This window comes from Tenrec ecaudatus, chromosome 8, assembly GCF_050624435.1.
Source record: "Tenrec ecaudatus isolate mTenEca1 chromosome 8, mTenEca1.hap1, whole genome shotgun sequence".
Lineage (NCBI taxonomy): Eukaryota > Metazoa > Chordata > Mammalia > Afrosoricida > Tenrecidae > Tenrec > Tenrec ecaudatus.
Window position 1 is genome coordinate 59107276 of NC_134537.1, and position 26181 is coordinate 59133456.

Sequence of the window (26181 nt, forward strand, 5' to 3'; positions counted from 1 at the left end):
AATAGGTCATTTAAAGAGACAGGTATGAAAGACAAGACCAAAATGGATGCCAGAAGAGACTGAAACTTGCTGTTGAACAAAGTAGCAAAAGTAAAAGGAAGAAATGATGAAGAAAAAGAATTATGCAGACAATGGCAGTCCAAGAAGACAAAGTAACACACTATAATGAAATATGTGAAGATCTGAAGCTAGAAAGGCAAAAGGGAAGAACATCTTCAGTATTTCTAATGTTCAAAAATTGAAGAACAAAATCCAACCTGAGAGTTTCAGTCATACAGGGTTCTGTGGGTCAAACTTCCAATCACCTCAAATGCACATGGTGAGACTTTGCCTCATGTGCTTTAGATATGTTATAAAGAGATATCAGACTCAATTAAAGGACATCAAACTTGGTAACGTGGAGTATATGTGGAAAGTAGGAATAACCGACATTGAATACATTGACACAGGAGCTGAGACATGGGCTCAAACACAATGTTAATTGTGAGACTGGCACAGGACAAGACAATGTTTCATCCTGTTGCATAGTTACTATTAGTCAGTATCTACTCCATGACACCTAAAAACAATACTAATAAAATCTTATTTTAAAAGGGATTTATAGTCATTGTTTCTTTCCTCTTTCAGCATTCTTTCTCCTTACCTTCTGGGAATTCAATAATCATATGCTAGTCCTTTTGATGTTGTCACAAAAGAGGTTCAGTTTTGTTTTACAAAATTTCCACCCTGCTTTTACGTACAACTACTGAATTTTCCCCAGTTATTTTATCTTTTAGAATTTCATTTGCTTTCTTTTTCTTTCTCTAGTGATATATGTTGTCTATTCATTCATTAGGAATAGAGATGATATTCATCACAAGCACTAGAAAAGGCATGAGTTCCTCGCTTTTCCTTTTCAATGTCTAATTTCACATGTATATGATACAATCGGAAATGCCACGGCTTGGGTCATATATAGTTCTCAAAGTAAGCATACTTGCTTATCAACCCTTTAAACAGATTTTGTGCAGATGTATTCAATGTAATGGGATGTATATTCTCTTGACTGTTGCTTCCAACAGCATGAGCATTGATTGTGGATCCAAGTATGATGAACATCTTGACAATTTCAGTCCTTTCTCCATTTATCACGATGTGACCTGATGGTTCAGTTGTGATCATTTTTCCCCTTTACATTGAATTGCAATCTAAACTGAACACTGCAATCCATACTGAACACTGATCTCCATCAGCAAGTGGTTCATGTCCTACTTATTTTCAGAAAGCAGAGTTGTGTCATCTGCATATCACAAGTTCTTAATAAGCTGTCTTCCACTCTTGATGCCTTATTTTCCTTCATGTAGTCCAGCTTCTCTGATTACTTGCTCAGCATACAGTTAAATAAATATGGATATAATCTGATGCACACCTTCCTTAATTTGAAACCACACAGTATTTTTTGTTCTTTTTCATAGCTTTCAGGACTAAAGCTCATCTGATCAAAGAAGATCAAAGAAAAATCAATACATCTTAAGTATGGTATTGACAAAGAATACTGAAAGTACAACAGACTTCCAGAAGAACAACCTGATTTGTCTTGATAGAAGTACTGCCAATGTGCTCTTTAGAAGAAAGGTAAGAGGACTTCATCCCGCAAGCTGTGACTCAAATAACAATTATGAGACTGTCTCAGGACCATAGAGTTGCTACATGCCACAGAATGGACTGGCCAGTATGTAACTGCAACAAGAGGGTTTTCCTTCACACCTATTAATGAAGTTCTTTTTCAAAGAAGGATGACAAGACTATTTTGTTTGTTCAGTGTGATTTACTATAAATTTTTAGAATTTACATAAAACAACTCTTTAGAGTAATGACCTATTTATTGTTCTTACTTCCAATTAAAAATGTTGATAAGCTAAAATTTGACAGACAGAATTTATGAATAAATGTACATAAACTAGTATCCAAGTATAATCACCTAACCATTCTGACCCTGTCAAAAGCATAAAGTTTTTCAGCTTAAAAGAAAAACGTGCTAAAGGTCAAAGATGTCACTTTGAGGAGTAAAATGGGCCTGTCTGAAACTATGGTTTTGTCAATTGCCTCATATACTCCCCAAAAGATTTGACACTAAGTGTCTTTGAGCACTGGCTTTCCACTTGGGTTCCTATTCTCCTCCTTTATTTGCTTAATTTCTTCTTTTTAAATTATTAAATATTTCATTGAGCGGATATCTACCTGCAGAAAAATGAAGCAAGACCCTTATTTCACTCCATGGACAAGAATAAACTCAAGGTGGATCACAGACCTCAAAGTAAAACCCCAAACTATTAGGGCCCATCAATGAGGGATTGGGACCAACCTGAGAATTTTAGCACAGGGAATACACAGGCTATCAGAAATAGGGAAGGACACAAACACAGAGGAGGCACAAATTGACAAGTGGGAAATACTGAAGATAAAACACCGATGTACAATGAAAGATTTCACCGAGAGTAATAAGAGGGCACACAGACTGGGAAAACATCTTTAGCAATGACACATTCAGACAAATGTCTTATTACTAAAATCTACAATACTCGGCTAGCTTCCAAAAAGAAAAAAAACTACCGTATATACTTGAATATAAGCTGACCCAAGTCTAAGCCAAGGCACCTAATTATTACTTGGGAAACCAGAAAAACTGATTGACTCGAGTATAAGTCTAGGGTGGAAAATGCAGAGGCTATTGGTGAGTTTAAATAATCAAAACAAATGAAAATAAAATTACTATAAATTGAGACATGTGGGGTAATGCATTTAAATATTTATTTTAAAGAAAAACATAAATAAAAGAACAAATCATTTAACATTAGTAAACCAGCACAGTAAGTGGAAAATAGGTTCAACAAAAACAATAAGTTATCAACAATGATACCTTAAAAGTACTATTCCCTGAGTTCAATCAGTAACTAAGCTAAAATGTAAAGAGTAAAAATCCTTCAAAACTGGATTCCTCATCATCATCCGTATCCCAGTGCAGAGCTTCAGCTGGTGTGAGGTCATCATAGACACTGTCCTCACAGAGATCGCCATCATCACCATCACTGCTGTCATTTTCATACAAAGCTCAGTCTTCACTGCCATCTATAGCATTACTAAGACTACATTTCTGGAAGGCACGTCGCATCATGTCTTCTGGAATGTCTTCCCATGCATCTCGAACCCACTTTGCTATTAACTCTATGTCAGGCTTCATGAGATTTCCTCCTTTTCTTAGTCGGGCTTGGCCAGATGACATCCATTCATGCCACATCCTTCGCACATGGTATTTAAAAGGCTTATTCAAAGATACATGTCATAGGATGGCTCTGATTGGTTAGATGTGAGTAAACAAACATTCAAACACTGCAGTGTCAGTGGGGCTTTGGATGAACAGCAGAGAAATGGCAATTACCTGCGAGATAACAGGCGCTCGTCCAGTTACCTGGGGGGAGGGGGAGTGAGATGTTACACCTTGCTGGGGTAACACTGACCTGTGTATAAGCCAAACCCCAGAACATTTTTTTGTGCTGAAAAACTTGACTTATACACGAGTATATACAGTAATTGCCCACTGATGAGGTGGGCAAAGGACCTGAACAGAAGTTTCACAAGGGCAGAAATCCGAATGGCCAATAAACATATGAGAAAATGTTCCTGATCTTTAGCTATAAGAGAAATGCAAATTAAAACAATAATGAGATACCACCTGACACCCTCAAAGGTAGCCCAATTAAAAAAATCAGAAGCAACAAGTGTTGGAGGGGCTGTGGTGAGACAGGAACTCTCATCCACTGCTGGTTGACCTGTAGGTATGTACAGCCACTATGGAAATCAATCTGGCGATATCTAAAACAGATGGAAATCGAGCTACCATATTAACCAGCAACTCTCCTAACTGGGCATATACCCAGAAGACGTAAGAAACAAACCACGGCCAGACATCTGTGCTCCAATGTTAATCTCAGCACAGTTCACAATTGCAAGGAGTTGAAAACAACCCAAATTTCCATCAACCGATGGTTGGAATAACAAACTGTGGTACATACATAAAATGGAGAACTTCGCATCGCTAAAAAGCAGTGATGAATGTACGAAACACATCGCTGCATGGGAAGAACTGGAAGAAATTATGCTAAGTGAAGTAAGCCAAGCACATAAGGACACATATAACACGAGTCTGCTGAGACAAGCTTAAAAAAATGCAAAAGGGGCATAGGGAAAAAGCTACTGTACACAAACATTCCTCCTGTGAGGTCCAGGTAGTATGGCAGGGGCCAGACCAAATCCAGGGATACATATGGTAGCCAACTAAAAAGGAGGGGTAAAAAGGTTTAAAAAAATGGGTAGCAGGGGAAGAGGGCACTAACCCACCCACGGGGAAGTTATTATGTACATCCCCACAGGGAAAGAGGGACCAGACTTCAACCAGTGTTCCAAGATATGAATGCAACGTTCCAGCCTGGAGTAGGGAACCAATGGGGAGGTCTGAGGGGCCAGGCCTAATCCCAATTACATGGACACCTGCCCCTCCCCCCAGAAGAATTTACTTCAGAGGACAGCACTGACGCTGCAGCTCAGGGAGAGGCACATGTCTGATCAAAGCACATGGGAACAAATGAAGGGGGAAGAAGAGAGAGTGGAACACACCCTGGCTCACCAAGCCTTGAGGATGATATTCCCTCTGAGAGCAGCCAATCCAGAGAAGACCATATGGCTGGACCCACTATGAGACACAACATCCCTCACTGACCCATAGCCCTAAAGGGGACAATACTGGATACACAGTGTGGGAATTGCTCCCCAATCCTATCCCACCAAACCAAAGCAAACACTAAAGGTGTGCAACAGAACAGCAAGGGGAACTGAGCAACAAAGTCCCCAGGGAACACCAAAAATAGACTTTGGGGCTAGGGCTTGGCACCCCATCTACTTGACCGGAAAACACTCCTAAAGGGTAACAAACAACTCTTGAACTAACTACAGGCTTTTTGTTGTTCTTTGTCATTGGCTTGTTGTTGTTGATGATGTTTTGTTTTCTTTTGTTGCTTTGTTTTGCTCTGTCTTGTTTTCATGCATGTTATCTCCGCAGGTCTGTCTAAATAAGATAGGCTGGATGAACAATCTGGAGGAGAAAATAACGGGACCAATGGTTCTTGGGGGGACATGGGAGAGAGGGAGGTGAGGGGAAAGGAAGTGGTATTAACAAACCCAGGGACAAGGGAACACAAGTGATCCAAATTGGTGGTAAGGAGGGTGTAGGAGCCCTGGTAGGGTGTGATCAAGGGTAATGTAACTGAGAGGAATTACTGAAATGCAGATGAAGGCTGAGCATGGTAGTGGGAGCAGAGTAAAGTAAAAGGAAATAGAGGAAAGAACTAGGAGTCAAAGGGCATTTATAGGGGTCTAAATAAAGGGATGTACATATGTAAATATATTTATATATGAGGATGAGGAAATAGATCTATGTGCATATGTTTATAGGTTTAGTATTAAGGTAGCAGATGGACATTGGGCCTTCACTGAAGTACTTTCTCAATGCAAGAATACTTTGTTCTATTAAACTGGCATTCCATGATGCTCACTTTCTAGACACGATCACCGAAGACAAAGCAGGTGTATAAGCAAATGTCATGATGAAAGCTGATGGAGCCCGGCTATCAAAAGATATAGTGCTTAGGGTCTTAAAGACTTGAAGGCAAACAAGCGGCATCTAACTGAGAAGCAACAAAGCCCACATGGAAGAAACACACCAGCCTGTGTGACCACGAGTTGTGGAAGGGATCAGTTATCAGGTATCAAGGAACAAAAAATCATATCATTGTGAATGAGGGAGAGAACAGAGTGGGAACCCAAAGTCCATCTGTAGGCAAACTGGACATCCCCTTCAAATGGGTCGTGGAAAGGAGACGAGCCAGTCAGGGTGCAGTGTAGCAACGATGAAACATACAACTTTCCTCTAGTTCCTAAATGCTTCCTCCCCCAACCCCCACTCCCTATCATGATCCCAATTCTATTTTACAAATATGGTTAGACCAGAGGATGTACACTGGTACAGATAGCAACTGGAAATACAGGGACTCCAGGACAGATGATCCCTTAGGACCAGTGGGGAGAGTGGTGATACCAGGAGGGTGGAGGGAGGGTGGGGTGGAAAGGGGGCACCGATTACAAGGATCTACATATAACCTCCTCCCTGGGGGATGGACAACAGAAAATTGGGTAAAGAGAGATGTCAGATAGTGTAAGAAATGACAAAATAATAATAATTTATAAATTATCAAGGGTTCATTAGGGAGAGGGGAGCAGCAAGAGAGTGGGAAAAATGAGCTGATACCAAGGGCTCAGAAAGCAAATTATTTGAGAATGATGATGGCAACAAATGTACAAATGTGCTTAATATAATGGATGGATGTATGGATTGTGGTAAGGGTTGTAGGAGCCCCCAATAAAATGATTAAAGAAAATACTTTTATTGGGGGCTCTTACATCTCTTATCACAATCCATACAATCATCCAGTGTGCCAAACACATTTGCACATATGCTGCCATCATCATTTTCAAAGCATTCTTTTGCTACTTGAGCTGATATCAGCTCATTCCTTCCCCCTCCTTCCCCTTATTTGCATAACGTCTAACCATCCATCTGGATTTAGCTTTTTCTGTACTTTTTGAATTATACATTCAAATATTGTAATCATTGCTTTATGTTCTCATTTGCACTTGATATTAAGTCCTTTGAAAAAATTCAGTTTGATACATTTTATTAGCACCAGACCTTCACATAAGTAATGAAAGTCTACATATTGCAAAAGTGTACAAGGACCAGATGCAAAACTAATTTATAAAAACAAAGAAATTATTTTTTCATACTTCTCCATTAGGAGCATCCTCAGTTTCACTTCTTACACTTCCTTTTTTCTATCCAACTCCAGTAATATTTTATTTTCCTCTGCTTCATCCTTTTACCATATAGTCTGTACCAATGTATTCTTCTGAATTTTTCTACATAATTTATATTATATTATAAATGAATAGTATCAGTTTCTTAAAATTTCACTTGAAAAATTTTAACTTTCCTAAAATTATAATTTGGGCCTTTTTTTTTGCATGTACAAAGAGGCATTTAATACTTAAATAACAAAATAGGGTTCCGTTTAAATGTTCTCGGGTGGCCAGACGCTGCTTCCAAGGTCATCTATGTTCTGCAGAGGCCAAGGGACACAGGGCAGTGTCCCGGTGGCGGGTGGGGATTGTGGCTGTGGTAAGGTCCAAAGCCCTGCCCCCGTACAACATCATGGCTGCAGATAGAGAGGGCGGGGCCTGCTCTGAGGATCTGTGTTCCCGAGAGTGGCCTCTTGGTCTGGAGTGTTAGCCCCCAGTGACCCAGCTCCTGGGGTGGCCAAGGGGTCTGGGAGCATCCTCTCCCGGAAACCTTTGTGCTTGCCCATGTTGAGGACAGCGGGGGCTGTGGTCCATGGTCACGTGCTGGGGGTTGGGTGTATGTCGCTGATGGTGGCTGCAGCCAGACATGTCCCTTGTTGTGCTTAGTTGCGACAGTGGGAAGGAAAGGGGACAAGTGTAAAGTTGGGCATGTTTTTTGTGGGGGAGGTGATGGTGATGGTGGTGGTGGAGAGGCAGTAACTGGGCTGCAGAGGGTTAATGAGACAGAGTAGGAGGCTGGGCCTGGGGCAGACCAGGGCCACAGCCCAATGGAGCTGTGGAAAAGGGATGGGGAGAGGCCCTGGTTGGGTGGTTGCAGAGGGTCCTCCCCTCCATGGGAGGGGGCTGCTGCTTGGAGCCTAGGGAACAGGGTACCAGGTGGGGCCCTAGGAGACTCCTGTCAGTAACGGGCTGGGGAGGAAGCCTCATGGAAGGAGGCATGAAAACCAAAGGTATAGTATAACCTACTCTCCCCTAAGGTTAGGGGGCTCTGGGCAGGTGGGGTAAGCCCTAGGTTGAGGAAGGAGGTGGAGGGCCCTGCACTGGGAAGGAGTGGCCCACTAAAGCCCCAGGGGGCTGGGTAGGTAGTGTTTTAGACCCACCTGGCAGTCTGACTGGGCTGGGGGTGGACAGAGTAAGTCGAAGGAGGCAGATGGTCCCACCCTACAGGCCAGGTATACTGGGTACAGGTATGCCTGTAAACTGCCAGATCGGGCCAGGCAACACAGGCCTCGGGCAGTACCTGGGAAGACTCTGAGAGGCCAGCCCTGGGGAGGGGAGGGAGTGGAGGGGAGCTCCGGTGGGCGATCACTGCAGGCCACACCAGCACCTCCAAGTAGCTGAGCAGAAAGGAGCCAGACTGGCTGTGGAGCATGCCTTCCTACAGCTCTCATCGATCTGGTCGGTCAGCGTGGTAACATCACTCTCGTGGAAGGCCAGCTCGCCGTCCTTCTCTGGCTAGAAGTCCTACAGGACCTTGCAGCTCCGCTGGTCCAGGGGTGGCATAACTCTACTGGGGGTCCAGATGGGCTTGTCAGAAGACAGGCAGAATGAAGACGCTGAGATCGTGGGGGCTGTGGCACAGGGGGGGCCCTTTTGGACTGCCCCACCTTGCCCAGGTCATAGGACTCCTAGGGCTTGGGCTTGAACTCCCGCTTGGGGCAGGGAGATGGCCTGCCGGTGGGAATCCAGCTGCGTGTCTCCCAGCACCAAAAGCTGGCTCACCTGCTAAATATCGGTCTCCAGGAGGTTGGGCAGGCTGGTCTCAGCCACCTCCTTGGACTCCTGGAACTTCCTGGGCCTGGCACAGCTCCTGTTGGGGATCTTGCCCTGCCCCTTCTTCTTGTAGTCCAAGTCCAGCCGCCAGCCCTGCAGTTTCTTCAGGTGGTGCTGGACCTCTTTAGGTCCTTGTCACACAGGTTCTGGAGAGGCTCAATGAGGTTCTGCTTGACCTCAATGTCCAGCAAGTCCTTCACCTCAGCAAGTCGCTTCGTGGGCTCCCCCCGCGCCTACCAGGGCATCATCGAAGTTAGAATTGCCGCCCAGCAACCTGCCATGGTGCGTCATGCACTCGCCCCGGCCCCAGATCTTGGACACCATGTTGAGCATCGTTAGCTTGGCTCACGAGGCTGGGTTAGGCTGGAGGTACTGGATGGTTCTGGCAAGCACCTCCACCATGGCCTTGCTGGTGACATCCACTTTCTTTTCCATCTCCTTGAAGAAATCATCGAGTTTGGTCCCCTTGGCTCCTTTGACCTTCTCGCTGACCACCAGCTGGCTTGCCTTGTAGAACTGCCTCTTCAGCCCTGTCACCAACATGCTGCCTCCCGCCTCAGGGCCGAGGCCTGCTCGGTGCTGCCTCTGCCATTCTCTGTTTAGCCCAGTGTCTGGCAAATTATTTTTCTTTACACACAAGTCTTCATTAAATGCTGAATGAACATTTAAGCATGAAATGAGAAGTCAAAAATTCAAATGCAGACACGCTGACTACTTTCCCCATGTACTTCTGATGTGAAATACAGTGAGTGGTTAGACTTTGCAAGTAACCCTAGAAAAAATGCACATAGCACACAAATATTCTTATTTATTTATTTTCATATAAATTAACATTCTAGAAAATTTGAAATATAAACACTAAATAGAGTATTGCACATAGCAATCTTTGTTAAATGCCCTATTATTTCATAAAACAATGGTAATATACAGTGAGGAGACCGAAGAGGCTGGGAAGAATACAAAATGACAACAAAAATAGTTAAACAACTAAATGAAAGTCACCATACTTTATATAAATTCAGAAACGATTATGACTCAGAATGGTTTTTCTTTTTAAGTTGTTTCTCATAGTTGGTTGGTTCACAACAGCCATAATCTATCCCTTTATCTACACCGTAACTCCCAACAAATATCATTACAATGATCTCTTAAAAAAATCAATGCTAAACAAAACCACTACAATGCCTCCTGGGTGGGTTTTAATGTACAGTCGTAAGGATGTGAGATTTTATTTCTTACATACTTTTCCTTTATCAAGTTAAATAAAATCAATTCCTTTTCTTAATTCCTTCAGATGATAAATCATGACATCCTCATTTCACAGCTTTGAATCACCTGCCATAACACATAACAAGGGCATTTTCTGTATTTTTTATGTCCGATTTCAATCATGTAAAAATACTCAGTCAGCTATATTTAACTCTTTCTGTTTAGATGCTCATCAGCAAAAACATGGTTTTCCAAATGGTTACTTTTGTTTGTAAATTTTATGCTATAGTGTATTTAAATTCCTTTAAAATATTGGGACATATTTTCTTTGTGAAGATTAATGGCAAAAGTTACAAATAAGTAAGTACATTTCAAATTTCTTTACTTCTGCTAAAGATTAGCTCTTTGTAGGGTCAAAAAGTATATATTCTGAAAAGGACCCTCATTAAACTTAAAACTGACTTTGAACTATATTAAATACTTTATTAGGAAAGGATTTTACTTCTGCTATGCTTTTTTATATTAATTATCTGACTTGAATAAAGTAAAATATGATAATTTTCCTCTCAGAAATATTTAACTATGGGATACAACCAAAGAGTTGGGAAAGTGTTGATTATGTAATAGAAACAGTACATAAACTTTAAAATGGGAAATGTACATGTTACGTGAAACCAGTACAAACAATTCACCAGAAATAACATTTTACCCATAAATCTCAAAGCGGTGATGTGAAGTATAGGTTGTTACAGAAAGGAATGTGTTTTGCTATGATAAGGAATGGTCTCACAAAAGTGGATTTTAGTTTAATGTTTAGCATGTTCAGAATTAATGCAGATACTGCCTTTCCTACATGCTGTTTTAGTCTATTGGTATAAAACCATAAACTTTTACAAAAAGAAAAGGTGTCAAAATTCTTCACTTTCCGACTGCTTTTTTATTTTATATGACTATACAGCAAGATTTAACAACCAGTGAACAACTCAAAGACCATGCAAAAGGTCAAGAAGAAATGGTTAGAATGATGCAGTCTCCTTCCTGCCATCAGGTCAGCTGAATTTGGGGGAGGTGGCTACATGACGGGTTTCCATTCTGCTTTTCATTGTTCAGGTTTTCATGCTTATCTTTGCCTTCTGAAAATAAACATACCAAATAAGAGTTATAGTTGGAGAAACAACAGTTAAAAATGCACCGAAGATACATACACAAGTCATTTCTATTTGGATCAACCTCTCTAGGAACAGGGTATAGCTAGATCCACCAGCATGCAATGGGAAAAACAAACGAACACATACACACAATCCACTGTACTATTCAGATTTTTCACTGAGATACGCCATCAATGGTTTGAGGGGTGAAGAAAGCCCCTTTTAAAGAAGGTGAACGCTTCTCGTCCTAAGTATCCACTGCTGTTGGGTAAGACTAGAGTAAAATCAGCCCCAGAGAACTGCCAAGGCTGAACTCATGATGGAAGTAATCGCCATGTCTGTTCTCCTGGGAGGAGGCTGCTAGGTTCAAACGGCTGAGCTTCCTGTTGGCAGGCGAGCAGTTGCTTATGGCACCATCAAGATCCTCAGACATACATATAAAATTACGGTAAGCTGGCTGGTTTATGTCATGGTGAGTATGCCATAATCCCCTGCTATCTTTAGGACAGCATGAGACAGATTGAATAATAATTGTTTCTCCCCATTCAATATCTCTTCAGAATTAGACTTTAAGCAAAAACGAGTAGAAAATAAACTAACCCACACACAATAAAACATTTGCCATTAGATAAAACTTATTTTGATCTAGAGAAATCGAAGGGGAAATAGCTTTTAAATAAAAATGTAATCCTTAATTATTCTCTAAATAAGGCTATTTTATTATAACTCAATTTGTATTATCATAGTATCCATTTAGACTATTCAAATTCAAAACACTCCAATTTTAAGGCTCAACTCAACTTTTCATTTAAACAGCATGATTTACTTATATTGTGGCAAGTGATAACCTGCAAAACATTAAGCACATTTCCTAAAGTGTCACATGGGAAAGAAAACAAGAAAATTTAGGTAAACTCTTCCTTCTAAGGGTTGCATTATTTGGCTCTTATAAAAAGAAAGAGATATGCAAGGAGGAAACTTAGGTTAGCTTTTTAAAATCATGCTGACAGTTATGAAGCAGCCAATTTGTAGAGTCCTTCATGGCTGTGGACCAGCTCTGGGCACCCCAGGCAAACCTGGACAGCACCATACCTGGCATTTGCCATCATGTGTTAGATCCCAATGGGGATAATCCAATTATAATGTACACTCTGCGTTCAAATGCATGTAGCATGAAGAAATTGAAACTGTTCACCCTCCTCAAAATATGCACATGTCCACATGCATACACATTCTAAGATTTATTATGATTCTTACATTTTGAATATTAATATTAAGATATTTTTGTTCCTGGGACAATATAAAATTAAGGAAAGTAGGTTTTATAGCAGAATCTATTTAATGATTCAAATATAATAGACAAATAATTAAAATATTATTTTATGAGTATGTGAATATTATGAGCACTTAAAAGCCAAAAAACCCTCACAAATTAGGAAAAAATAAAATACTTACAATTCCGGAGTCATGTCTTGGCTTTATTTTATATAATAATTTTCCCTTTTTCTGCTTACACACATCTTCAGCTTCTTTTACTCTGTTGGGGAAGAAAACACAATTTAAATATAAAAACATAGTTCACTGTAATCTGCCTCACAGCTGATGAGAGATGAATCTTATGGATTATTAGAGAAAACAAAGCTAAATATATAAGAATGTTATCTGACAATTGATTTCAAACCACAGGATATTAAAGTTGGAGATTACTTTATCTTGGGGTTCTTTATTTGAAATGAAAGGTTGATCAAATAAAATAGTCACAAATATGGTGTATTTTTGCAGAGGGCTTACATGAGCACATATGAGTGGATATGTGTGTGGGTGGTGGTGCTTATTGCTATTTTTGTTAGTTGCCATTGAGTCATTTCTGACTCACAGCAACTCTGTACAAGAGAAAAACTCTGCCATGCAGTCTGGTGCCAGCTTCACAATTGTGCTTCTATTTGAAGATTGGTGCCACCTCGTCCATCCATCTTGTTGACGGCATTCCCCTTTGTATACTAGGCTTGATGCTCTCTTCTAGGGACTGGTTTCTCCTGACAACATGTCCAAAGTACAGGAGAAAAATCTTGCCAGGCTTGCTTCCCAGGAGCATTCTGGTTGTCCTTCTTCCAAGATAGATTTGCTTGTTCTCCTGCCAGCCCATGGTACTTTCAGTGAAATACTGGAAATACTAGAAATATGTTGTTATTGTTTGCTACCATTGAGTAGTTTCCAACAAACAATGCACCTATTGCCCTAATTGAGCTCCTTGTTGCAGCCCCCTAGTCAATATCTTGTTACGGGTCTTCCTTTTTCCCACTCTTTCTCTATCAAATAGGATGATATTCATCTCTAGAGACCGGGCTGTCTGGACAATATGCACAAAGAACCTGAGACAAAGTCTCACCATCTTTGCCTCTAAGGAGCATTCTGGCTCTTCTTCCAACACAGATTTGTAGGTTCTCTTGCTAGTCCATGCTATATTCTTCACCAGCAGAGGAATTAAATGTGTTGATTCTGCTGCAGACTTCTTTATCCAATATCCAATTTTCACATTCAAATGAGGCAACTGAAAATATCACGCCTTGGTTCAGGCACATCTTAATCCTCAAAGTAACTGCCTTGCTTTTCAACAATTTAAAAAGATCTTGTGTAGCAAATTTACCAAATGCAATGCATCCTTTGAACTCTTGACTGCTACTTCCATGAATTTTGCTTTGGGATCCGAGAAAGATAAACTCTTTAAAAGCTTCAAACTTTGATCCATTCGTCATGATGTTACCTATTGGTCCAGATAAAGGATTTGGGTCTTTTAAAATATTGAGTTGTAAACCATACTGAGGGCCACAATTCTTAGTTTTCACCAGCCAATGTGTCAAGTCCTCCTCAATTTCACCAAGTCATCTGCATACTGCAGGTTGTTAAGCCCCCTCCAATCCAGATACCAAATTTTTCTTCATATAATCCAGCTCTCTGATAATTTGCTCGGCATACATGTTGAATAAGTCTGGTGAGAGGATGCAACTCTGACAAACACTTCTTGATTTTAAACCATGCAGTATATCCTTGTTCTGTTTGCACAACTGCCTCCAATTGTCAAAAATTATCATTATGTCCTTTGTGTATGTTTGATCAATTTCAGACTGAATACCTTGATAGAATTCTTCAATTTCTTATGCACTACTCTTAGTGGCATACGAATAATAGTTGTATTGATTAGATTTCCTTGAATGTGGATAGATACAATAATATCATAGATTGCATTGTACTTTTAGATCTTGAAGTGTCCTTTATTAAGAGGAACCCCATCGACATTAATATTAATGGGCCACATTTCATTTTTGACAACTTTTAATTTTCCTAGATTCATACTTCGTACATTCAAAGTTCTCCTTGTTGGATTTCTACAGCTGTTTCTTCTCACTTTGAGTAATGCCCCACTAACAAAGGAAGGTCCCAAAGCCTTCACTTCACAGGCTCTCCCTCATCTGACTCAGGAGTGGCTCCACTTTGAGCGGCCAGCTCTTCCTCAGTTACGTTTGTGCCTTCGGCTCTGATGGGCTCATCTTCTGATCCTATCTGTGACAATGTTATGCTTCTACTCATTTTTCTCTCAGAATCCGAAAGTGTTTCAGAGCTATCATTACAATATTAAGCAGCTAATTCCTGTGAACGGGACGACTGATTTCTTTTTTGTAGTCGATGCTTACTTTGGAAGCTCTGCTGAAGCTTATTAACTTTGGGTGACCCTCCTGGCATCTGAAACATTAATGACATATCTTCCTGCATCACAACATGCCAAACTACATAACTACATACATATATACATTCATAGATATCATCATTTTATAAGAACAAAGAAATGTCCCACATTTTCAGGTAAGAGTAATGAGATGGGCATATATAAATCAGAAGTATTAAAATACTTAAGCAGTAAAATGCCATGGCCAGGAATCTAAGGCATTAATGTTGGTCTGCATCTGGAGGAAAGGAGAATGATGAATATCAAAAGACACATAAAAACAATTAAGCAAATGAACCAAATGATCACACAAGCACAAGTCTCCACAACCCTGAGTACAGAAGAGTGAGATAGTGTTAGCCTACTACTACCAGCTACTCTGAAAAGGCTTTAGACAGAGTGGGGGAGAACCATAAAAGAGATCAGGTGTATTGGCATATAGATATTTACAGGACACTCAGCACTATGGCCTTTGATAATTCTTTAGTTTTGGAACTGAACCCATGCCCATGTTAGAGCAATCAATCATTTACGGTCAAAAGGGCAGAATTTACTCAAGGGTAAAATTCAGAGGGTTAGGAAAGGAGGCAGAATAGGTACAGGAAATACTAGGGAAAATGGGATTAGCTATGGCACAATGAGATAGAAATGGATGGATTAAACATTTAAAGGGTATAATGTATGGATTATATCCTAATAAAATGGTGGGGGGGGGAGTGAAAAATAAAAGAAACCTAATGTGTTTCTTGCTGAAGGTAATACTGAACAACTGATCAGTAAACGTTCCCTTAAATTATAATAACTTTGAAAAATAATTAAGTGGTATGATATAAAAATTCTTATTTACTTAAAATGATTTCAGATTCCTTTTCTATACCACATTTACTTACACATGAAAGTCCATTACAATAAGACATGTTGCTGTTAGGTGCCATTCCAGTTGCTTCCAAACTACAGTGAGCCTGTACACAAATGTTGCACCATCTTTACAACTGTGCCTGGGCCTAAGCCCATGGTTGCAGCCCAGCATCGATCCATCTTGTTGAGGGCTTTCGTCTTTGGTCTCTCCTGACGGTATGTCCATAGTATGTGAGACGAAGTCTTGCCATCCTTGCCTCAAAGGAGCACACTGCCATACTTCTTCTAAGGGGGATCAGTCTGTCCTTTTACCAGTCCATGGTACTTTCAATATTGTTTACCAGCATATTGATAATGTAAATGTTTTGATCATCAAGTAAGACAACTCATAATTACTTCATTGATAATAGGCCATAAAGATTGAGCAAAATAATAGCATTAAAGTTTCAGGGTTGTGTTTCAAAATAGGAATTTGAACCAGTTTGAACTGATTCAGACCAGGCCAGTGCAGGGAGATTGGAATAGATCTAGTAAACATAGCTGTACTGGAATAAAAATATTACTAGTCTAAGCCCTGCAACAGGAGACTCAGAAAGGAATGGTGGTCCTGTTAGGAGCCTGATTGGAGACTGGATTTTTTTCTGGTCTGTGAAGAATGATGTATGCTTAAAGCTATGTGGTTGGCTCCCAGCTTTGAACCAAGTAGTGTTGGCTTCTTATTCTGAAGTTCAGAGAGCTGTTTACTATGCAATGTACATGCTGCCCTATTTTCTGGGAGGGAACTAAAACTTCTAGCTGGACATTCAACATAATTTTTTTGGTCTCAGTTTTCACTTCAGTAAACCCACATTTTGCATATATGTGTCTGTTTTAAATTCACTTTGTCATCATGATTGAACAAGAAAGAACAAGTTCGAAGTCCTGTTTCAACACACAGCCCAAGGAAAATGGTATTAAAGGAGTCCTTGAGAAATCCTGGTGGTACAATGGTTATCGTACTTGTTGGGGATATGAAGTCAACATGTTAAATCCATCAGCCGCTCCATGGGAGAATGGCTTGGAAGTTTGTTTCCATAAATATTATGCCCTTGGAAACCCTATGGGGCTGTTCTATACTGTCCTAAAGGGTCACTATGGCGAGGATCAGCTCAATGACAAGAGCTATAATGAAAAGAGAAGTTTGTTGTTTTTAAGATACATCATGCGCTAAGTTAAGGCTTTCTTATTTGAGATTAGGCAATGTTCCAATGGCATTGCATGTCAGCATTCCCTCAAACTATAAAGGGGATCATCAGAGATGTATTGCTCTTCGTAAATTCCTACAGCATTTACAAAGGTGAAGTGATTGTATTTGAAAAGATCTTATTATAACATACTCTAGAACATTATTGTTTGAACTAAAAATGGTGGCAAATATGTTCCTTGGGTTTCTTAAAAAGGGTATTGGAATAAGGAAGAAAGCTATCAGGTTTATTTTTTGTTACTGTGATTATATTTGGATATTAAAAATGAAGGACTTGGGAGAAACTAGAAAGCTGTGATTTAATACAAAAGAGGTTTCATGGAGATCTTGAAAGCTAAGTTCCTGAAAGAAATTTAATGTAAATATATTTTTGAACTCTGTGTCAAAATATCTAATGATAGAATTCATCTAAGATATAGCTGACTTATTAATTAATAAACCATTCTTTTGTACAAGCTACAAGGTTGATACTATAGCTTACATTAAAATATGTCAAATGGAAATAGTCTCCTTTACATAAAATGCCTGCGGGAATTGATCTTGTTCATAGTTCCAGAAAGTTACAATTAGAAGCTGTTCCGTGTTAGCAAGGAGCTCTGGCGGCACAGGTTTGAGTGCAAGTCCGTGGGAGAAAGATGTGACAATCTACTTCTCGACAAGCGTATGGCCTCGGAAACACTATGGGTTAATTCCATTCTGTCTTCCAGGATTGCTAAGAGTCAGAATGAATTCAATTGCAACAAGCTTGGTTTAGGTTTGGGTTTTCATTGTTACTATTTTTATTATACTCCTCCCAAGCTATAAATTGCCTGTAGGCCATCCTCTAAACATTTGAAGAGAAAAAAACCATTTTGTTTATAACAAATTAATGATTCCAGTGTCCACATTTTTTCCTGAAATAACTATCAATACATTTAAGTTGACTTGTTTGGACAGGGAATTAGGAAAATATTTTCAGCACTTAGTGAAAATCCAGTTGATCTTCTCTCAAATTTTCTTTGATCTCTTAACTGCATGGCATGGCATTTAAAAAAAATATATACTTCTCAAGAATTTAGATTACCAGACCATCCTAATTTTTTCACTATCTTATTAATTCTGTTCTCAACAGAAAACGCATTTTATTTTACACAAAAATAAGTTCAGTCATTCTTTGGGGAGACCTAATGAAAATGAAGGTGAAAGTTAGTCCATTAGGTCTCTGAGGTAGTTATTTTATGGTGCCAACCTGGCCGAAAAACACATGTGGGGTTAATTTAAGGGCGGAGAGATAACTGAATCAGTGAGCCTCACCTTTCTAGTTCTCGGGTTTCTTGCTTTCTGATTGTAAGACCAGGGTGTAGCTGCCTTAGCAGTTTCCTGCTTCAGCTGGCAAGGCTGACTACCTGTAAGACATCCCTGAGGAGAAGCCACATGGACCTATCCTGAAGCAGCCTTGGGTGCTAGAGCACCCATGTGGAGACCCCTGCCAGCACTGAGATGTGTACACATTAACTGATTCAGCTTTCCTCCTGCAGTCAGCATCATAGTGTGAGTTTTGTGAGATGGAGGATGATTTTGTGGATTGGTGTTGGACATATGGGTTAATGAGTTAATGTTGAATTTGTGGGCTTGGGCAGTGCTGGGTTGGGATGTTTTCTTGATGCACACTTAGCCTCTATATAAAACTCTCTCTTATACATGAGTTTATGTAGATTGGTTTCTTTAAAGTACACAAACTAACACAGTCTCAAAGATCTTTTAGTTTATATATTTGATAATCATTTGTAGAGCAATAAATCTAGGTGCTGGACTCAGTATGACAAAATAACAGACAAGTGGGAGTCAATTTTGTAAGGACAATTAAATACTGTGCCTAATAAGATAGATACATGAATAATCAAGTATGTTTTCAAGGCACATTAATGACAACTATAGCTCAGAGGAAGTTCTTGGGAAGTGGTTTGGAAATTTTTGGAGTGGTTTGGAAACTAGCTGGATTTACAGCTAGTTGTGTTTAAAAGAAAAATGACTACCAAAAATAACATAAAATACAATTTGTAATATATTTTGTGACAGGGTAGAGAGATTAAAGATAAAGTAATACTACACACAGAAAGAACACATGGCAAGGGTGAGAAAGTGAGAGAACAGCACACAGTATGTTCTAATGAACCAAAATGACCATTGTCAAGTCCATTCTGACTTATGGAGACCCATGGAAGCAGAGTGAACCTGTACTCCAAAAGGGTATCCAGAAGCAGAACATCAGGCCTTTCTTCAACCTTCCTAATGCTGCAATCCTTTAATAGAGTTCCTCATGTTGTGATGGCCCCCAACCATACATTTATTTCTGTTGCTACTTCATCACTGTCATTTTGCTACTGTTATGAATCGGGCGACCCTGTCACAATTCACAGGTGGAGAAATGCTGTTCTAAAGTGTCTTTGGGTTCAATTCATAACCAAGCACATAGCTGTTTGTACCAGCTGTGTGGATGGTGTGCTTAGAGAGGGATGAGCAGTTCACCCTCCCATTGCCATAGATCAACATACTACTTTGGGCAAAGTCCACACTGGCATTCGAGTTTGTGCTTCTGTTTCATCCATGTATGATTAGGGAGAGCCAGGCCCCCAATTCCAAAGGTTTCTTTATACTCACAAATATATCTGTATTTTTTGTTTGTAAAGCTGAAAAATGGAATACCAGCCCCTTTAGGCATTGTGTTTCAAATTCAGTAGCATAAAAATCATGGGTATTTTTTTAAGACGAAGCTTTTAAAATCCTATTTGAAATGCTTAGATTTAATTTCTCTGATGAATTTAGAAGCAACACCTAGGAAACATAAAGAGCCCTGGTGGTGTAGTGAATTGCGCTTTGGGTTGTTCACGGCAAGATCAGCAGTTCAAAAACACCAGCTGCTCTTCAGGAGAAAGATGAGACTTTCAACACCTCTAATGAGTTCGTCTCTGAAACCCAAAGGGCAGTTCTACCCACAGGGTCACTATGTGTCACAATCAACTCAATCATAATGAGTTGGGGAAACACAGGGAGCCTATGAGTAACTCTCTGGGAGTCCTAGAACCTACAGATCCTCTAAATCAGCGGTTCTCAACCTTCCTAATTCCATGACCCTTCAATACAGTTCCTCATGTTGTGGTGACCCCAACCATAACATTATTTTTGTTGCTACTTCATCGCTGTAATTGTGCTATGGTTATGAGTCATAATGTAAATATCTGATATACAGGATGCATTCTCATTGTTATAAATTGAACATAATCAAACATAATTAAAGCATAGCAATTAATCGCAAAACAATACGTAATTGTATATTGTGAATATTTATGTATTTTCTGATGGTCTTAGGCAACACCTGTGAAAGGGTTGTTCAACTCCCAAAGGGGTCATGACCCACAGGATGAGAACCGCTGTTTTAAATGCGTCAACAATCCTGTAGGTAGTCAGACTGACCTCTAAATAACAATGGTGCTCTGCCGTGTCTATTTTGTAGACTTGCTTGCTCCAGCATTTATGAGTCGCTTCCCTCTCCTTCCCAGCAAATACTATTCCTGAAAATTGCAAATTCTATTTCAACAAAATTCTGACAAGAAGTCTATATTCCCAAACATTAGGCAGGAAAAATAATGTATCCTAGGAAGTCAGATAAGCTGCCAGATTAAGCAGAAATAAAAATAATAAAGGAGAAGATGGGATGGAGAGAGCCTGAGCCAGCTATACATATTAGTGTATTCCTTCCTGGACACTCTTTTTGGGCTATCATGGCAGATAATCTTAGCTACAATATTGAGTAACTACTTACATATTGTCCATTCTCTTCCTCCCATGTCTCATCCTTTATTCTATTATGTCTAACATTTCATAAACTAGGCAGGAAAAAGATGTTAATTTCATGAGGCATCAAAGATTTTAAATGAGAAGACAGTAGAGAAAACATTTCAAAAAAGAAAAATGACCACTAGGTTCTGACTAGGAAGGTGATACTTAATTTTTGATTATTGTGAACCAAACATGTTAACCATGCTGCTCTGCTCAGTGGAGGGATGTCGACAAATCCTCAAAGTAACATACTTGTCTTAGTTTCACAATGATGCCTTCCAAAGAAAAAACAAAAGTTCAATCAAAACAGCATCTTCTTAAGTATGTGAAGGGCTAAATTCAAGGCAAAGTTGATCAGAAGTTTATGGCAGCTGTTTGGCAGAGAGTCCCAAAGAGGTAATCTTGATAGATTTTCCTCAAACATCGCAGGATAATAAGTCTTATGAATACATTCTTTAAACATCACAGGATAATAAGACTGCTTATGAAGAAGATTTTTAAAAATTGAAAAATGCATTGGTGAGAGAAAGGCCAGGAAAGTTGTGGATTTCGTTTTAAAATAACAACAGTACACCTGCTAATTCTTACAGAGTAAATGTGAAGATTAGATTGAATGTCAACTTGCACCTATGTGAAAGTAGGGGAAGAGTAGTATAATTTCTCATTTGAACTGGTGGTGGCTCCTTGGGGTTATGGCCTTCTTTTAAGAGAAACTATGAGGAGGACTGAGCTCTCTCTTTCTCTCTGTCTCTTCCTGTGTCTCACTTCTAGAAATGGCAGCATCTGGGGATGGCCACTCGTGGGACCTACTCAAGCGACCTGCTGAGTCTGGGAGCTCTAGTTGTCCTGCCATGTTCCTGTAGACTTAGACCCATGTGAGTCTCCACCCTTTGGCCTGAGATCTTCCAGCATTCTGCTTTGTCTTTCTGCTTTGTTGACTAGCAGCTGCATGAGAGTCTGAGTCTCCAGCAACATCTGACCCATGCATTTGAGTTGCATTGGGCTGGGCTGCATTCTTGATATAAAGTATCTTCACACAGATATACAGTCCTGGTGGCATAGTGGCTGTATTTATATAAGGAGCCCTGGTCATGCAGTGATTACATGTTGGGCTGGGCGGCATTCTTGATATAAAGTATCTACACACATATATACAGTCCTGGTGGCATAGTGGCTGTATATATATATATAGAGCCCTGGTCAGGTCATGCAGTGATTACATGTTGGGCTGGGCTGCATTCTTGATATAAAGTATGTACACACATATATATAGTCCTGGTGGCATAGTGGCTTCATATATATAAGGAGCCCTGGTCATGCAGTGATTACATGTTGGGCTGGGCTGCATTCTTGATATAAAGTATCTTCACACAGATATACAGTCCTGGTGGCATAGTGGCTGTATATATATATAAGGAGCCCTGGTCAGGTCATGCAGTGATTGCATGTTGGGCTGGGCTCTGCTTGGATGACAGCAGCTCAACAGCAGTAAAACCTAGGCTTTCTACACCCAGAAACAGTCACAGTCTTAGAAAAGCACAGGGTGTCACTGCGACTCAGAGTATTTAATATTTAAAAGGAACACAATATGATTTGAGTTCCTTAAGTATGCCTAAACCGCTATTGTTATAAGGAATAAATTGAAGAGCACAGAATTCTTTGGAGGAAAGGCTCCAACAAACCAAATGCACTGCCGTTAAGTCCATGCTGCCATGGACTCAGCATGGAAGTGAGTTTCTTTCTTTCTTTCTTTCTTTCTTTTGTTTTTTCTTTTCCTTTTTCTTTTTTTTTTTGGTGGCAGGGTAGAACTAACCCTATAATTTTCTGAGACCGGAACTCTTTAAGTAAGCATCCTAAAAATGGAGATCATTCAAACTAGTTACTATATTTCATAGGCAATTCATTTGCTGAGGAGACATTGTTTAAATTCTTTGAAGAAGCATTTACACTCTGGTTCCTATTAACTTGCTGTGGTTTGTTGCTGTTACTCTCAGGTCTGCTCCCTACTCACCGTGACCTCGTAGTCCATGAAATCTAATGCTGCCCATTAGGCTCCATCCACCAATCAGCTGTACTTTGTACAGCAGTCATCCTGGGGGCTTTTATGTGCTGACTTTTGGAAGCAGATGATCAATCCTTTGTTCCTAGTCTCTTAGTGTGGACACTGCTAAACCTCTTCTGCATTGTGCGGTGGCTGTGCATGAGCTGCATTGACTAAGAACCCAATCTAGGTCTCCTGTATCCTCAACCCAAACCAAACTCACTGGCATTAAGTTGATGCAGATTCCTAGAAACCCTATAGCACAGCGTCAAACTGCCCTGGTGGGTTTCTGAGGATGCAAATATTTAAAGGAGGAGCTGACAGGTTTGATATTCTGGGTAAACAGCCTAACATGTAACCCATTACCCCATCTGGTCTCCTCTATAGAAGAAGAGAATTCTACCATTGAAACACCAATGGCTTTCCCCTACAAAACTAATCACCCTTTATCTCTACAAATAACCTCTGGCTTCCAAATAGAAAACCACACATTACTCTTTGGTGGTCTTTGTTGATTCAATTCCTCAGGGACCATTCATTCTCTTTGACTTTTTTTGTGCTCTCTCATTGGTACTTCATATTAAATTCAAAATTAGTTTCCCATAGGAGCGATAGCTGACCGCCAGAACTTACTTATGCAATCTTCTAATGTTTTCATATTAAGTTTGTTCCCAATTTTAATGAAAGTATTATTGCTATTTATGTATCTGTTTCTTTACTGAATACTAGGTTTCTTCAGTTTATGTGTATATTTATCTTTGTATCCCAAGCACATAATATCAAATTTAATGAAGAAAATTGAAAAATAACTGACTAATGAATAAATGATGATGGATCCAGACATTATGATTAATCTTTAAAAAAACGCAATAAATACTTTTAGATTTGAATCTCTTGTTTTTACTTCTTTTCCTAGAGAACTAACTCTTCAGTAATGAATCTGGGGTCCAGTTTACATTTTAAACAAGGATTTTATTTAACTTCACCTTTAAACTTATTGATCTAATGTTATAATTTTATCTGTGTATTATAATAAGTACACATAAAATGTAAAGGTATCTTGTATTGATTGTGGTTAGGTGCTGTTGAGTTGGGTCTAATAGCAACCCTATGTACTACGGACTAAAACACTGCCCTGTCTGTCACCATTCTAACAATTATTCTTATGTGTAAGCACATTGTTGCAGCCAGGGTATCAATCCATGTGTCTCCCCATCCTTGTTTCTAAGAAGCATATTGACTGTACTGCTTTCAAGACATTTTTTTGTTGTTGTTTTTCTGGTAATGGTACTTTCAATATTTTTGCCAGCACTATAATTTAAATGCATCGATTCTTCTTTGGTCTTCTTTATTCAATAACCAACTTTCACATGCATATAATATAATTGAAAATACCATGGCTTGGATCAGACATACCTCAATCTCAAAGTAACATAGTAAATATTTGCTTTTCAATATTTATTGTTTTTGTTGTTGATCAACCCAAAGTGATCCAATATACAACAGAATAAAACACTGCCTGGTACTGTGCCATTCCCAAAATTGTTCCTATACGTGAGCCCATTGTTGTAGCCAATGTATTAATCCATCTTTTTGATACGCTTCGTCTTTGTCACCAGCCTTTTGCTTTACCAAGGATTATTCCCTTCTCCAGGGCCTGGTCTTTTTGAAAACATGTTCAAAGTATGTATGATGAAGCCTTGCCATCCTTGCCTCTAAGGAGCACTCTGGCTGGACTTCTTCCCAGACAGATCAATTTGTCTTTTTAGTGGTCCATGGTACTTTCAATATTCTTTTCCAGGACCACAATTCAAATGCATCCATTTTTTCCCCTTGAGTTTCGTTATTCAGTGTCCAATGTCCTGTGAGTCAATGACTATGATTTGGGTAGGCACATCTTAGTCCTCAAAATAACATTCTAGCTTTGCAACATTCTAAAGAGATCTTGTGCAGCAAATTTACCCAACGCAACACATTTCTTGATCTCTTGACTATAGCTTCCATGACTGTTGATTATGGATTCAAGCAAGACTAAATCCTTGACAAGTTCAAACTTTTCTCTATTTATCATGATGTTACCATCCAGTTTTAAGGGTTTGGTCTTCTTTACATTGTGTTGTAATCCATACTGAAGGCTGCAATCCTTGACCTTCGTTTGAAAGGGCTTTATATCCTTCTCACTTTCCCAAGTAGGTTTTATCATCTGCACATCGATCATTAATAACTATATATATTGAGCTGCTAACTGCAAGGTCAGCAGTTTGAAACCACCAGCCACTCTGCTGGAGAAAGACTGAACTTTTCACTCCCATAAAGAGTTACAGTCTCTGAAGATCATAGAGGAAATTATACCCTGTCCTACAGGGTTGCGATGAGTCTGCATCAACTTGATGGCAGTAAGTTTAGATTTTTTTGGTTTAAGAATGTAGCAGGCTTACCCAATGCAGTGCATACATTGATTTTTTTTTTAACAATCAAGATTGTGCCAACTGCATATTGCAGGTTGTTAATAATTCTTCCTCCAATTCTGATTCTGCATTCTCCTTCATATAATCCAGCTTCTCTGATTCTCCATACATACGGTTGAATAAGTATGGCAAGGGGATACAACCCACGTGCATACCTTTTCTGATCCAAACCTGGCAGTATTCTCTTGCTATGTTAACACAACAATGTCTTTATCGATGTACAAATTCTGGCTGTACTTCCTCCAGGACAGATTTGTTTGTTATTTATGCAGTCCACAGTGCTGTCAATGTTCTTCACCAGCACTTCAATTCAATCGTATCGATTCTTCTGTGGTCGTCCTTATTCAATGTCCAACTTTCACATGCATATGAGATAATGATAATACCTCAGGCTCATCTTAGTCCTCAAAGTAATGTCCCTGCTTTTAAATACGCTGAAGAGGTCTTGTGCAGATTTATCCAATGCAATTGGTCTTTTGCGCTCTTGACTGCTGCTTCTATAAGCATTGATTGTGTATTATCCAAGCAAGATGAAATTCTTGACAACTTCAATCTTTTCTCCACGTATCTGGATATTCCCTGATGGTCCAGTTGTGAAGATTTCATATTTATTTACATTGAGTCGTAATCCATAATGAGGGCTACAATCCTTGATCTTCCTCACCCAATATTCTTCCTCTTCACTTCTCATCAAGCAGCCTATGTCATTTGCACATCTCAGCTTCTCGATAAGCCTTCCTCGCATCCTAATGCTGCTCTCTTCATATAATCCATCCTCTTGGATTATTTGCTCAGCATACAGATTGAATAAGTATGGGGAGAGAATACAGTCCTGACTCACACCCTTTTGGATTTTAAGAAACCGTGCAGAATTCCCTTGATCTGTTTGCACAACTGCCTCTTGAACTATGTACACATTCCGCAAAAGTACATTTCAATGCTTAGAATTC

The 26181-nt window shown here is 39.6% G+C and overlaps 1 protein-coding gene and 1 pseudogene across 1 annotated transcript in view; both read right to left on the reverse strand.

Annotated features, from left to right (window-relative positions):
* Nucleotides 1-8038: 8038 nt before the first annotated feature.
* Nucleotides 8039-9264, reverse strand: LOC142455410 (endophilin-A2 pseudogene; annotated as a pseudogene).
* Nucleotides 9265-11036: 1772 nt separating this feature from the next.
* FMN2 (formin 2) overlaps nucleotides 11037-26181 on the reverse strand; it is a 368626-nt gene continuing 353481 nt past the window's right edge. The window contains exons 14-15 of the mRNA XM_075555679.1: nucleotides 12534-12615; nucleotides 11037-11063 (exon numbers count right to left, since the gene is read on the reverse strand). Coding sequence (XP_075411794.1) covers nucleotides 11037-11063; nucleotides 12534-12615 — 109 coding nt within the window. The remainder of the gene's footprint in view (nucleotides 11064-12533; nucleotides 12616-26181) is intronic.